General features: G+C 55.0%; 1 protein-coding gene across 2 annotated transcripts in view; it reads left to right on the top strand.

Annotated features, from left to right (window-relative positions):
• The first annotated feature begins 528 nt into the window (after window positions 1-528).
• Window positions 529-14,506, top strand: part of Grin2a (glutamate ionotropic receptor NMDA type subunit 2A) — a 335,101-nt gene continuing 321,123 nt past the window's right edge. The window contains exons 1-3 of one of the 2 annotated variants that reach the window (XM_058579798.1): window positions 529-1,133; window positions 1,712-1,902; window positions 3,324-3,755. In XM_058579798.1, coding sequence (XP_058435781.1) covers window positions 3,342-3,755 — 414 coding nt within the window. In that variant the 5' untranslated portion in view covers window positions 529-1,133; window positions 1,712-1,902; window positions 3,324-3,341. Of the gene's footprint in view, window positions 1,134-1,352; window positions 1,903-3,323; window positions 3,756-14,506 lie in introns of those variants that run through there. The other variant, XM_058579800.1, reaches the window with a different exon arrangement.

Genomic DNA, 14,506 nt, shown 5'->3' with positions numbered 1-14,506 from the left:
TCCCAGGTTTCCTGGCTCGGCCTTCTGGTGGTTGACAAGTGGCACCTCAGGGCGACTTTTGTTAGGTGCAACTTAGAAAGCAAGGAGGGGACGGGGATGTAGGTGTCGTTGCCCCTAGGCTTCTGGCTCCCTGACACCAGAGGAGTGGGCTCCCGGACCGGGGCGGTGAGGCACAGGCGGAGGCGCCGAGCAGACTCCCTGTGCGGGTGTGTGCGTGTCGGCGCGGCTGTGCCGGCGGGGGGACCGCTGTTCCCGGCGAGGCGCTGGGGGAGGAGGAAGCGGCAGCGGAGACCTGAATAATTGATTCTTCAGCGGCACCAGACGCCCGGGAGCGGGCGGAGAGCGTGGATCCAGCACTAGGGACCGCCGCGCGCGCCACCGCAGGCGCCCCCGTCACCAGCCAGACACCTATCTCGGCCTGGTTCGCCGCCGTGCGCTCCTGGAGCGGGTGGCCGCGCTCCGCGCCGCCGCCGAGGGACTGCGGGGTCCGCCTCGGCCCGCCTCCGGGGAGGACGGCTGCGGGCGGAAGGCGCTCTCGCCCCGCGGAGCTCCAAGCGTCTCGGGCTTGCGCGGGGGCTGCTGCGCTGGCTGGCCAAGAACAAGTCCCTAAGTTGGCGTGCTGGGCGCCCCTGCCTTCCTCTTCCTCTTCCTCGGAGGCGACCGCGGCAGAAGCAAGCCCCAGGAACCCGGCTTGGCCCGAGCTGTGAACCAGGGTGGCCAGGCGCTCTGGACTCCCGCGGAGGAGCGGGGAACCGAACGCCCAGAGCCGAGCTGGCCCCGCAGCCCAGGGCCGCGAGGGAGCAGCCTTCCCCCGCCCGCGCCTCTCTCGGCCGGGGACCGCGGGGATCCCCGGCCCCACGCGCGCGCGCGCTCCCACATCCACTCTCACACACACTCGCCTCACACACACCAGCCTGGAGCTGGGCTGCGGACAGGGTGCTCCGGCGCGCTCCGAGGACCAGGCGGCTGCCGTCCGGAGCGGGGCAGGAAGCGAGCTGGGGCTCTTGGAGCGGGCTCCGAGGGCTTAGCCGGAGCATGGGGCCGGGTGAGCGCTGAGAGTCACGGCCGCAGCCATCAGCCCTGGAGATGACCAGGAGCGGCCACTGCTGAGAACTATGTGGAGAGAGGCTGCGGTGAGTGCTGGCGCGGGGCGCGGAGCCTCGGAGGCCCCCTGGGGAAGGGGGTTGGTGGAAGGGCTGGATAGGAGGGGGCGGCAGGACCGCAAGAGGGTCGCTACGTGGGAGTGATCGCACCTCCCTCGGGGATCCGGGACCGCGGGTGCCCGCGTCCTTCCCTCCCCCTCTCCTCCTGCCAGCTCGTCGCAAACTCCGCCAGCGCCCCCTCCTTCCCTCCTCTTTCTCTCCCTACCCCCTTCGCTCAGCAGCTCCTGGTCGCACAACTCCCAGCAGCCGGCTCCGGGGAGGTGGTAGGGGGCGAGAGGGTGGAGGTACCCAGTTAGCTTCCCGTGGGTGGCCAACCTGGGGCTCCCATTCTGCCGAGCGCCCCTGAGTGGAGCTACAGTTATCAGCCACAGGGACCGAGGATCCGCACTGAGGGCGTCTTGGGCACGGAGCTTCAGCTTCCCCTCTCTGGTCGAGCCCCCAGGGCGCACAGGGGGGCAGTGAGCATTGCAGATGCAGCTTTCCCCTCAACCCCCCTTCCCCGTGCCGGGGGCTGACCCTGCTTCTCCATCTCTCCTCCGCCCCGGTAGAGCCCTGCTGCAGAGCCTCCGGCTGGGATAGCCGCCCCCCGTGGGGGCGATGCGGACAGCGCGGGACAGCCAGGGGAGCGCGCGGGGGCCGCAGCATGCGGGAACCCGCTAAACCCGGTGGCTGCTGAGGCGGCCGAGATGCTCGTGCGCGCAGCGCGCCCCACTGCCTCCTCGACCTTCTCCGGCTACAGGTACGTCCCAGCGGGAGATATGGGTTCGGTGGGCCGGGAGGAAAGAGGCTCGATTGGAGGGAGAGCGGGAGAGGGATCGGGAGAGAGGGAGAAGAGAAAGCGGGAGAGGGAGCCCAGTAGTGAGGCGCGAGAGGAGCACCAGGGGGCGCTGCGGCCCCGCACTCCGCGGTGCTCACCCAAAGAATGCCAAGGCCGGTGCGAGTTCGCCCCAAGTTCCCCCGGCTCCAACAGTGGCTGGCCAGAGGGGCGCGCGCCTGCACACGCGTGCACGATAGTGCTGGTATTAACAGGCAAGCGCGGCTCTACTCTTGTCGCGACACATGCGTGGGCACCGCCTGAGGACGTGTGGGGATTCCTGCCGGCCGTGGGCATCTCTACGGCGGCCTGCGGGTGTGCGCAGAAAAGCGCGCGTGGTCCGTGAGCGTGTGCAGCCCACTGCCCACGTGCATCTAAGATTTGGCACTAGGGTTCGCAGTGGAAAGGCCGGGGAGGGGCTGTACAGTCCTCGTCTGTCTGAGAGCTTCTTGGGAGCCTACCTTTCCCCCCACGCACGTTCTTTGCCAGCTCCTACGCGCTGGCCCGCGGGGGGACGCGCCTACTCTCCGGAATTCTGCATTGCACATGGCGCGCGTGAGAGAGGGTGTTTGTGTGCGCGCTTGTGTGCACGCGAGTGTGTAGGGGGCGGGTCCTGGGACGCTGGCAATTGAGTGAAAGCCGCTCCGTGGCCCCTGGGCTCAAGGGGGGGGGGCAGGCCCCAAGTTCCCCCAGGCTCCACAGAGCCTGGACTCAAAAGCGAGCATCCTGACTTCCAAGCACTTGGGGCGAATCCTGTAGGAGAGAAGCTGGTCTGCAGCGGTGCTAGCGCCCCGGGTGGGCTCCAAGGAGGTGGGGCCAGTCAACTAGCTCAGGGCTCGGGAAGGCGAGGAGAGCGGGGCCGCCTCCGCGCGCCGGCTCTGAACTGTAGTTCGCTCCGCGTGAGCGGGGGGCGGGGTCGGTAACTTGGTCTGCGCTACCCCGGGGGGTAGACGGTGGAGAGAGGATTTGCCCGGTGCATCCACCGGCTGGGCGGGGTCCATGGCTGCCTGGGCCATCGGGGGCTGCAGACTGCAGCTAACTTGGGGAGCGTGGTGGGGGATGTGCTCGGAGCCCAGGATGGGGAAACGACTGGAGACGGGGGAGGAGAAGGCGGCGGGATTCGAGAAGGGGCTTGGGGACCGGGGTGGAGAGTTGGCTCGGCCCGGAGCTGTAGGTCGGGTTGTAGACGGGTCGAGAGGTCTGCCTGGCGTCGGGGACCGGGGATGGAGCGAGTGACCACAGCGGCTCGTGCTGGGCTTGGGTTCCGCGCCCGGCGCCGCTCGGCAGTCCCTTTCATCCGGGCCCCTGGCTCACCGCCGCCCTGCCTCTCGCTCTCCACCTTGCAGGGACCGTAAGTGGCGACTATGGGCAGACTGGGCTATTGGACCTTGCTGGTGCTGCCGGCCCTTCTGGTCTGGCGCGGTCCGGCGCAGGGCGCGGCGGCGGAGAAGGGTCCCCCAGCGCTGAACATCGCGGTGCTGCTGGGTCACAGCCACGACGTGACAGAGCGCCAACTTCGAAACCTGTGGGGCCCCGAGCAGGCAGCGGGGCTGCCCCTGGACGTGAACGTGGTGGCCTTGCTGATGAACCGCACCGACCCCAAGAGCCTCATCACGCACGTGTGCGACCTCATGTCCGGGGCACGAATCCACGGCCTGGTGTTTGGGGACGACACCGACCAAGAGGCTGTGGCCCAGATGCTGGATTTTATCTCCTCACAGACTTTCATCCCCATCCTGGGCATCCACGGGGGCGCATCTATGATCATGGCTGACAAGGTAAGACCGGGAGGAGATGGGCGGCCGGGACCCGGAGGGCGCCCGCCATCTGTGGCAGCCACGCAGGTCCTCGGGCTCCCTGGGCCTGTCCCCCAGCAATCCGAAGGCGGGGGGAGTCTTGACCTCTGGCCCCACTGGGAAACGAGTGGAAAGGGCTTTAGCCTTGGTTCTGAGAGTGAGGTCCTTGGGGGCACCGAGGGTGCCACGGAGAAAGTGGAAAATGCGCAAATGGGAGGAGGAATGGAGGGGGAAATGCTCAGAGGTGGCAAGTGGCGCGCAGAGGGAGCAAGTGGCGCGCAGAGGGAGCCCGGAGCACTGGAGCAGAACGGCTCAGGTTCCTCTAATATTGACTTTACCTGATCGCGTGGGAAAGTGTCCCCATTTTCCTTCTTGTGACAAGTGACAAAAATCACTTGAAAAACATAATAAAGGTGGGTCTGTTGTGGTGAGATTTTAGGTAAAATACAAAAGGACAGAAAATATCCTGCTCCTCGGGACCCTGGGTGATGAACTCTAGGGGCCGGCAGTCTGAGAAGCCTTAGGCTAGAGGGGCCTGGAGGGACCCTCCTCTCCCTATGGGCTTGAGTGGGAGAAGTGACTCCAGGCCCAGGGCAGGGGCCCTGGCCTTTGCCGGACATGACCCTTGTGTAGGGATGGTCCTCGGGCAGGGGCTCTGAGACCCTCACAGGAGTAATTGGCACCCAATAATGGATCTTGGTCTTGAAATGGAAGAGTTTCAAAATGAAAGAGAGTGCGCCCAAATCTCTTGGCTTAGGGGGACAGCGAAGGTCCTTTTGCGGGCAGCTCGGGAGCACTGGTTGGAGAGGGGAGAGGGGTTTGAAGGTTTGCATGAGATGTTGTGAGGGCCTGATGGGGGATTTGCTGAATTGGAGGGAGAGGGGAAGGTTGGAAGGGAGAAGGAAAACGGAAGAATGAGAGAAGGAAGGACCGAGGTGTGGCGCACGCTGACTCCATGCAGGCGACTCCATGCAGGCCGGCGCGGGAGTCGGTCCGGAAGGGGAGGAAGGGGTGTACTGGTCCCCAGCCCCTAGACCTTCATGGAGAGGTTCCTCCGATGGCAGGCGACATCCTAGTCGGCACGCAGACATTTGTCTCTTTCCCTTTGACGTTCTCAGAGCACTTTTATTTCCACCAAATCCGATTCTGGCTCTGCTCAGCACTTCCCACCGGCCCCTCTGGGAACTGTATTAATTCTTTCAGGCCTCCTGGGCTGCAACACATTCCGCTGAGGTGCGCCAGTGATGTGACATCTTATTAAACATTCTTTTTAAATGGTTTGCAGCCTAGCGGCTCCCTGTGTGTGGTTGAATGTCCTCCCAGCTACCTCTCAGTGTTGGGTGCTCCTTTCTTGGATGAAAGAAATGGCCATGCTCTGCCCCTAGTGCATGGGCCATTTCAGAAGTGGAAAGGGCCTTGGGGTTTACCAGAGTCTCCTCTAACTTTCCGATGGAGTTTAGAGACTCCGCTAGACCACATCGTGGGGGATGGGACTAGATAGCTGGTTTTCCGGTCTCAAGCTGCAATCTTACATCTCACCAAGTCAAGCCCGTCCTTTCCTTTGGCCGTTCCCATTTTTCAGGAAGCCCGGAAACAAGCCTCATTGCTTAGGAGGTACTGAGCCACGAGTGGTGCAGCGGATTGAGGGCTTGTACGCAGGAAGGACCGGCCAGGAGGGAGAACAGCGGTATCCAGCAGGGGCTGGGGCAGTGCTTCTAAATATTACCATGGGGTCTAAATATCACCACGATCCCACCTCCTGTGATCCCACCTCCCCATCAACCATATTGAAGGGGAAATTTCTAGAACCAAGGGGGCCCCCCACACAGCCTAGTGGAAAACTCTGATTTGAGGAGAATCCGGGAAGGTGGCTTGGGTCTGGTAGTCCTGAGTGTCTTTCCAGTTGTCTGTCTTCTAAGACTGATTGACAGGTGGGTGTGCAGCCTCTCCCCTGACTTACCCACCTACCTGTAGGCAGAAAACCAGAAACGGGGTGTGTTCATGGACCAGCATCCCCTTGCTAAGCAGTGACCCTGCCCACCCGTGAAACTTCACCCAGGGAATGTCAGGCTCTGACCGCCTAGACCAGCCCCTACCTTCCCTGGAAGGGACCATGACAAAGCGAGTTTTGAGACATCAGTGGATGTGGGTGGCAGCAGGTGGTCCTAGGGGACCACCCCCCTCCCTGCCTATGAAGATGCGGGTGGAAGTATGAAGCGGGAAAAGGCAGAGGCAGGAAAGAAAGGTCATTTCCAGAGAAGGCGGGATTTTAGAGAGGTTGAGGAGGGACGGACAGGAGGGGAGAGAAAGAATCCATCGGCTCAAAAATGGCGGAGGAGGTTGGAAACTCCCCACTGTGGCTGGGTTTTCAGCGTCGTCTGGGGGAGGCTGCCCTGCCTGTGATTCTGGTGGAACTGTTGGGGATGAGGCCAGATGGTTGGGAGTCAAGAAGTCAGTGGGGACAGTATCGGGGCAGATGCTGGGTCCCATTTGTGGGATGGGCAGGTGACGTTTGAAAGGGCGATATTTTGAGAAACCTGGATGTGTTTAAAAAGGAAAGAAATCATCTGAGATGGGAAGAGCCTCTCCTTCCATTAGTAACACATCTAGTTGGCACGTGCCTTTGCCACCTGTTCCCTTAGAGCTGAGTGTCGTGTGGTGTTTATTTGGCCCCAAAGGCAGCCTGGGACGTGTCCTAAAACTCTGCCTTTCTTGGGCACGCCGATGGCGTTATGACCCCAAAGCTTCAACCTCTCCAAATCTGCAGGGCACCTGTGTCTCCCCCTATGATGACGATGGCTTGGTAAATTGTCCAGAACACATCTTATCATTTTCACTTCTCCATTGGCAGTGTAGTAGTGCCCCATGGGTAAGGATGGCTGTTAATGTATCAGTTAAAACACACACACTCACACACACACACACACACACACACACACTTTCTTCTTTCCCTCAGCTTACACGAGGAAAAGAACAAAGCCTTATCATAATTGAAATGTTGACTGGCAGAGTTTGTGGTGTTAATCTAATTTACAGCAGAGGTGTTAATTTTCCCCATATCAGTTGGTGGTCCTGAAATATAATTAAATCAGAGGTGAAAATAGTGCTTGATGTTCTAGTCTTCTCTTGGTTTGGTGATTTTGCCTCTGCCTGGGGGACAGACACTCTGGCTGCAGGAATGGTCCCCCAGCAAGTCCAGTGAATGGCTGGACCTTGGTTTTCCTGCTCCGTGTCCTGGGACTCATCAAGACACAGACTTTAGCCATCGTCCGAGGCTGTGGCTGCTTGGGTTTTGCTTTCTGTATGCATCTCGTCTCCTCGGCTAAAGGAGTGAGTCCATCGAGGGGAGATTAAAAAAATACGTGTGTGTGTGTGTGTGTGTGTGTGTCTGTGTATTTGAAATCACCAATGCTCCTCTTCCACAGTGACTTTATAAAACGGTGTCTTTTCATTGCGGAGCACTTAGAAACGACATTAAAGTTTAAAGAAGAGATTAAAATTTTGCTCCCAATAGTGTCACCAGGAAAAGGTTCTGCGGCCATTCTGCTGTATGTCCTTCTAGGCTCTGTTGGTTGATTACGTTACAGATTTGGGATCATACCGCTATGTGGGGTTTGCTTGTTGTACTTTGCATTCTGTGCCTTTTCTTAGAAAATTCAGGTATTTCTTTGATTCTGGAAAAATCTCAGCCCGCTGTTGAAGTTTCCTTTCTGCCATGTCTCTGTTCTCTCCTTCTGGGTCCACGCACACTGTGGTTCCTTGACCGCGTCTCCTGTTTTTCTGGGTTCTCTCTTGGTGCTTTGGGGAGATTTCCCGTTAACTACCTCGGTTGATGTGTGGCTGGTCTATTATTTTGCCTCTCTGAGTTTTTAACTTCCACAATGATCGGCTGTATTCCCCGGGTGCCTAACTGGTCCCTTCTCCCTAACTTTCTCTGAACAGCTCTCCCCCATGTTGGGATCCCCTCCTCGGCCCCCGGGGTCCTTCTTGTCACACACTCTTTCTCTCATCGCCCAGCGTCTTCGTTTCTTCAGTCACAAACCCTCCCGAGTGCAGAGCTGTGGATCCGAGGTCTCCTGGGTCCTCTAGGTTTTGTTTGAGCTGATTTTCAGGGTGACTTTAGGGTTCCCTCTGTCCCTTACCTGTAACGGTGAGGACTTCCCTCAGGGCTGTGTCAGCCGCTCGGCCCACAGCCTTCTCCCGCTGGACGGAGCTGGTGCAGGCCTGCGTCCTCCCCACCGGGGACCTGGTTTTAGTTCCTTGACTCAGACAGGGGTCTCCTCTTGGGCTGTGACTCTTGGTGGTGGGACCTATGTTCCAGCCCCAGTCGTAGCCAGCAGCACAATTCTGCTGTCTGTCCCCTTTCCCCAGGGGGTGTTGAGACCTGGGCTCCCATGGCTCACGTGGCACCATTCCCCTGAGGATCATGTGGCTTTGATTCCTACTTGAAGTTGTAGAGTCCCTCCCTCCTCCCCCTCTCCCTCCCTCCTTCTCTCTCTCTCTCTCTCTCTCTCTCTCTGAAGATGGAACCCAGGGCCTTGTGATACTAAGTGGACATATGCTCTACCACCGAGCTGCCCGCTCCCCACCGCCCCAGTCTTGACTCTTGTCTTTTAATTTACGCATTTTTGGGGAAGTCCTCTGTAGTTTTGATCTGTGACTTCCTTTTTTCATTTCCAAGCAATACTGTGTAAATTTTAAAATAACTACAGATCTCTGTAGAAATTCTACGTCTTAGAGACAGAAGAGGGAATCTACCGCGTGCGTTCACTCTGATTTTGAGACACTTTCATTTCCCAGCCTGTTTTTCTGCTCTTTAAAACTTGATCAGATATTTTTGGAACTTTCCCTCATTAAATAGGCTTCTCCAACTTGGTTTTCAATGGCTGCGGGTGTCTTGTTCACACCACCACTGTTTAAACCATCCCTCCACTTCCCCACCTCTGGTTCGCTCATTTCGGGTCCAGACGTGAGTCCTTTGGGCACTGTGTGCTGGTCTGCCCTCTGCATCTGCTGCTTGGTAAATGTTTGTTGACTGAATGAATCAAGCCGTAGGTTCTGAGGCGAGCTTGCTGTGGATTCCGGGGGAGCATATCTGTGGGGTTGGGGTGATTCTGCTGGCAGTGGGTCCCTAAGCTCCTGTTCGTCACACGCGTGGGCCAAGTCTTCCCTTCCCTCCAGGGACAGAATGACTTGCCCTCCTGGGGACTCACAGGCACGGGGCGGGGGTCACATAGGAAGGTTTGTGGAGCTGAGGAGCGCTCGTCAGCAGGAGGTAGAAGCTGGTGCTGTCCTCCCCAGCAGCCCTGGAGCTGGGGCGTGAGGGACAGGCCTTCCTGTTCGATGCCAAAAGCTCATGGGAAGGGCGGACACCAGAGCGGATGTCATGGGACCCCGGACTCTGGCTTCGGAGGCACCAGCAGCCCCCAGGAGAGGGGGGTGCCTGTCTTCAGCCCTCGGAGGAGCAGTCAGATGCTGTCCTCACCCTCCCTTCCTCTAAGTCACCAGAGAGCCACAGGCGGCTTCCCAGCGGGGCCCCAGAGCTCTGCCAGGTGCCCTCGGGGCTATTGGCCTTGGGGTGGACCTTGGAGAGCAGTGATCTGGTGCCTTGGGAAGGGGTCCGTCCACGGGAGCCTCACTGGAAGAGGGTTCTGTAGGGGGGTGAGGGGGAGGGAAGAGAAAGAGGGGGTCAGAGGAGGAGCCTGGGCTGGACCTCAGGTCTGTGGCGAGCTGGTGGCCTCTACCAACGCACCGTGGAAGTGGCTGTCGAGGAACGAGAGGTTCTAAGGTTGTTGACGGTGTGTCTTGTTTACCCTATATCCCCCACCCTCTTTAGCTTTCCACTTTGAATTGGTCGTCAACATTTCAAAGTTTAAATCGCATTTAAAAATGCAAATTTGGGGGCTGGGGATAGAGCTCAGTTGGTAGAGCGCTTGCCTCCCATGCTCAAGGCCCTGGGTTCAATCCCCAGCACCACACACAAAAAAGATAAATAAATCCAAGTTTCATCTTTTTTTTTTGAAAAAAAAATCGGAAGGCCTGACCACACTGTAGCTGGAGATGAGTCATCCCCCCATCGCCGCCACACCCACCAAGGCACCCCTCCTTTCTTTAGCCCCCAACTTGCCCACTCCCCTCATTTGTGTGTGTGCTTGGCCCTGAGGCAGTCAGGTGGACATCCCCTGATATTGGTGAGGAAAACATGGGGTCTTTAGGAAGCAGCCCTTCTTTGGCAATCTTCCCTTCCAGGGGCTGCTCCCGGGGAGGGTGGTGAGAGTGCACACGGCCACACCTCCACGTTTACGCCACCGTCATCAGCCTCCGGTTGCACCCAGGTCTTAAATCCTTCTCAACACAGTTCTCAGGCAACCACTTCTGGTCCGCTTGCATTGGATGATTCCAGAAAACCTTAGACTAAATTCCATTTCCAAATACCAGTGTGACCTTGGGGAAGGCCCTTGACCTTTCTCCAGTTCTTGCAAAGTGAGAGTTTGGGATGATATTGTCTGGAAGACTCCCAACTCACTAAGTTTTATGTGCTCTTAAGGGAAGTCTGGCCAGAATGTGAACAGAGGTTGTCTTCGGGGGGAGACTCATAGCGGGGTGGATCGAGTGGTTTGTCAGTTGGACCTTGATCAGGTGGCCTGGGTTTCGGGTCTCCCCACTGCCTGGCTAGGTGAACATGGGGAGAGGGTTTTTATTTCTAAGCCTCAGTGTCTCTCTCAGTAAGATGGTACAAGGATGGCATCTGGTCCCCGGAGTTCTGAGACCTACATGGGATAAAGAGCCTGGCTCAGGGCCCGGCTCATCATACAGCTGTCATCATTCTATGGTTTTTATTTTTTTTCCAGTGTACATGGACTTTTCTAGTAACCATAAACAGGCTTGGAGGTTATACAGTGATAAGGAGATATCCCCTGCAGGAGTCTGGGAGAGAATCCCACAGAACACCCAGAAACAGGGGGTCCAGCGTGAAATGACTCATATGTGCTCAGTTGGAACGAACAGAGCTTCCTGTATCTTCTCAGCCCTTGCCGTGAGCTCCGTGCAGCAAACGGGAGGTTAAGGGTGGGCGATGGGAAGCCCTCTCCAGGGAGACCGACTCTTCGACCTTTGCACTAAATGGTTCTACCAAGCGGAGCATATGTCAGCCTGGGTTTAGGGTGTAGAGTGGCGGTGTCTCTGGTTTCTCACTTTATCTCTGCCAAGGATTGATGACTTAGTGGTCACCTGGGGAATCTGGCAATCCCCCCAAAATATCTGTTTAAAGAATCCCTATTTTCAGATGAGGAAATGAAGCTCCCAGAAATAGTGGGGATTTATTTTGAGCCATAGCACAAGAAACGAGGTCTTTGGGTTCCTGTTCTTTGTTCTTATTTTATTACATTTTTCCAGGCAGTGACTGGGAGTCCAGATGATTTAGGGAAGGGGATTAGATTCAACGCAGACAGGAGAGATTTTGTATCTCAGACAACAGATTTTGCTGTTACTATTTTGTTTGTCTGAACTAAAATGATTAAGATGCTGGTGATGAAGTAAAAATTCAGGACTCTTTCCAGAGGGAAAGGGTGGATCAGCATCACAGACTGCAGGGAAGGTAATCCGGACAAATAGGGACCGAGGACATGGAAGGCGTCCCACGTGGTGTCTTGGCTTACTTCGTGAGTTGATCGCCGCAGTCGAGTTCGTTAATGACCCCTCCCGGCACATCACCACCCTTGTAATTTTTGTGGCAAGAATACTTCACTTCTACTGTCAGCACATTTCAAGTATATGATACGCACTTATTAAGTGTAGTCACCAGGATGTGCGTGAGGTCTCCAGAACTTATTTGTCTTATAAAGGAAAGTTTAGCCCTTTGACCACTGTCTCCCTAGGGGATTGGGAAGCATTTGCACTATTGGAAGAAGGGGGATGCCCTGCTCCCCAGACTAACTAGGGAGTGGGTTGTGCGAGGGTTGGGAGCTGAAGGGTTGCAGGCTGGGTCTGGCGTATGGAGGCATTTTTTCCCCACTGGTATATGGTGTTTAAAATGCTTGCGTGTTTTCCAGGTTTTTCACTGGTGCGTTAGAGTTGTATATGATGGTGGATTCCTTGTTATACATTCACACGTGCACACAGTGCAGCAATATAATTTGGCCAATATAATTCCTCAGTATTTCCCATTTCCTCCTCTCCTCCCTCCCCCCGGCGCCTTTCCTCTGTTCTGCTGATCTCCCTTTGATAAAAATGCTCATGTCTCTGGATGCGCAGAGCATTTCTAAGTTGACCCTAACCCTCCCGCTCTGTTATCTCAGATCTAGCCTGATTCACTCATTAGTTAACTGCCTGGTCTCGGTAAGCACTGAACCCTGTGGTACCCAATTACGGGCTTTTGTTTGTTTCTTCGTTTATTTTGCTTTGACCAGAAGTTCATCAGATCCTAAGACACACACACACACACACACACAAACACGCACGCACACACACACGTGCTATACCTCCCTCATTTTAGAATATATATGTAGCTCTCTTACACCGTCTCTGTCATTGAGGGTGCTTTCAGCTGCACAGATAACAGGCTGTTTGGCCCACAGTGGCTTGACCCACTGAGACATTCAGCATTACTAAGTAACAAGGAACCCCAGGTCTGGTTCAGGGACTTAATAACTGTAAAGCACTCAGCTTCTTTCTAGTCCTTCTGCCTTCCCTTCCTCAGCAGCTGGTTTATCTAGTGACAAGGTGGCTGCCTCTGTTCCAGTCATCACATCCTCACCTGCCATTATTCAAAACAGAAAGAAAATGGAAAGCAGAACAAGTATTTTTTTCTTCCTAGAATCTTTATCCTTTTAGTACAGTAGACTACTTCTTCTATCTCAGTGGCCAGCACTGGTCCACATTTCTACTCCTCAAACACCACTGGTGGAGACTGGCAGGCCAGGATTCTTCTCTGAGAATAATAGGTGATGGCTGCAAAGCTTTCTTCTGTGAGCAGGGGCGTAGGAACAGAGCCTTCGCGGTACAGCTGATGGTCTCCAGCAACACTGGTGCCACCGTCTCTAGAGTTTCACTCAGTTCTAGAGGGTAATGTGTAAGAATGAATGTTGGGAATTTCTATGGGCTCGGAGAAGGGACCCTCAGGATTGTGTAGTTTCTAAATGAAATATGTTCAGAGCCTCAGAAGCACTATTTCTGGATGTTGAGCCTGGAGCAGGGAAATCTCAGAGGGGATTTGAGAGGTGCATCCACACACCCCATGGCCTGTCCCAGGGTAGAAGGTTTAGGGTTGATGTTTTTTTGTTGTCATTGTTCGGGGACAGAGCTGAGAGCGGGATGCTAAGGAGTGAAGTTTCAGCTTGATGTGAGGAATGAGCTTTGGAATTAGGGCTCCACAAATAGGAAGTATCTGTCAGGATGAAACTGAGCTGAGTGGCGGGCGGCCTGACTGTCAGGAATGAGGTTGAGACTTGGCTTGAGCTGGCAGGGCTGGGCTGGGTCACCTCGGAGGCTCTTTCTCTTCCAGACACTCTGCACCTCTCAAATCCTTGATTTTTTTTTTTTAAATCCCCAAGCCCTGGTGCTTTAGGCCCTTAGATTTGGCTGCAAACCAACGTCTTCACTTTCTCCAAGTGTGTGAGTAATTCAGTATAAATTTGCCTGGCATGGGGGAGGAATTTATGATCCCTGCATCATCCCCTTAAATCCCCAAGGGACTTTACATCATCCTGAAGGGTAGATGATATTTGAAAAGCAGGAAACCTATGTATATATCAACTCAACTCTCACACACATATAAATATAAGCTTAACTAGGTCAGCGCCTCGTATTTACTAGTGGAAATGTTTTTGGCTAAGAAGCTCATCTGCAGAAGACAATGTTTAGAATAATTGCTGATGATCTCTAAATAGGGAGTTTTTGCACGGCGTGAACCAGCTTACTTATTGAAGCAGATTCCTACTTTTGTACTTACTGTCATCACACATTCACATTCCAGAGACTGGCAGACCCCTCTCTGATTTTTCAATTGTCAGATTTTTCTTCTTTGTCTATTATTCTCCCCTGCATTTCTTTTGGGGGTCATACTAGGGATTGAACTCAGGGGTGCTTAGCCCTGAGCCACATTCCCAGCTAATTTTTGTATTTTATTTAGAGACCGGGTCTTGCTGAGTGGCTTAGTGCCTCACTAAGTTGCTGAGGCTGTCTTTGAACTTGCGATCCTCCTGCCTCAGCCTCCTGAGCAGCTGGGATTACAGGTGTGGGCCACCGCACCTGGCTCCCCTGCATTTTTGAACATTTGCTAAAGGCAAAATGCCCTGGGTACAATTCTGTTGTTTCTCTACTACTTTTATTTCCCTCTCCACATTCCTTCAAGGAAAAGAAACCCAAACAACAGCAACAATAACAAAAACAAAAATGAAAAAAACAAGTTGACTTGGTTGGCTTTCCAAATGCCTTCTTTTTCCAAATTTTATAACTTTCCCCATGATGGAAATGGATGTGTTGTTTGTAATTACACGTTTATTATGAAAAGGTGATCACGTGCAGACTGAAAAAATCCAAACAGCATATAGTGTTCAGAAAGAATATTTATGCAGTCAAGGCGTGGATATCTCCAGACCCCCCTCCCTTCCACGTCCCCATTGAAGAGGAAGAATGTTCATTGAGTGGCAGTTGATCTGTAAGGTTTGCTGGAGCTGGTGTATTAGAAGGGTCTTCTCTTTTAAGTCTCGGCCTAGACTTGAAAGGGGTCACCC

This window comes from Marmota monax, unplaced genomic scaffold (genome assembly GCF_021218885.2).
Source record: "Marmota monax isolate L192 unplaced genomic scaffold, Marmota_monax_Labrador192_F-V1.1 WCK01_AAM20220418_F8-fsc00035, whole genome shotgun sequence".
NCBI lineage: Eukaryota > Metazoa > Chordata > Mammalia > Rodentia > Sciuridae > Marmota > Marmota monax.
Note: the sequence above shows the minus strand (reverse complement) of the source record. Positions and strands in the feature narration are given on the sequence as shown.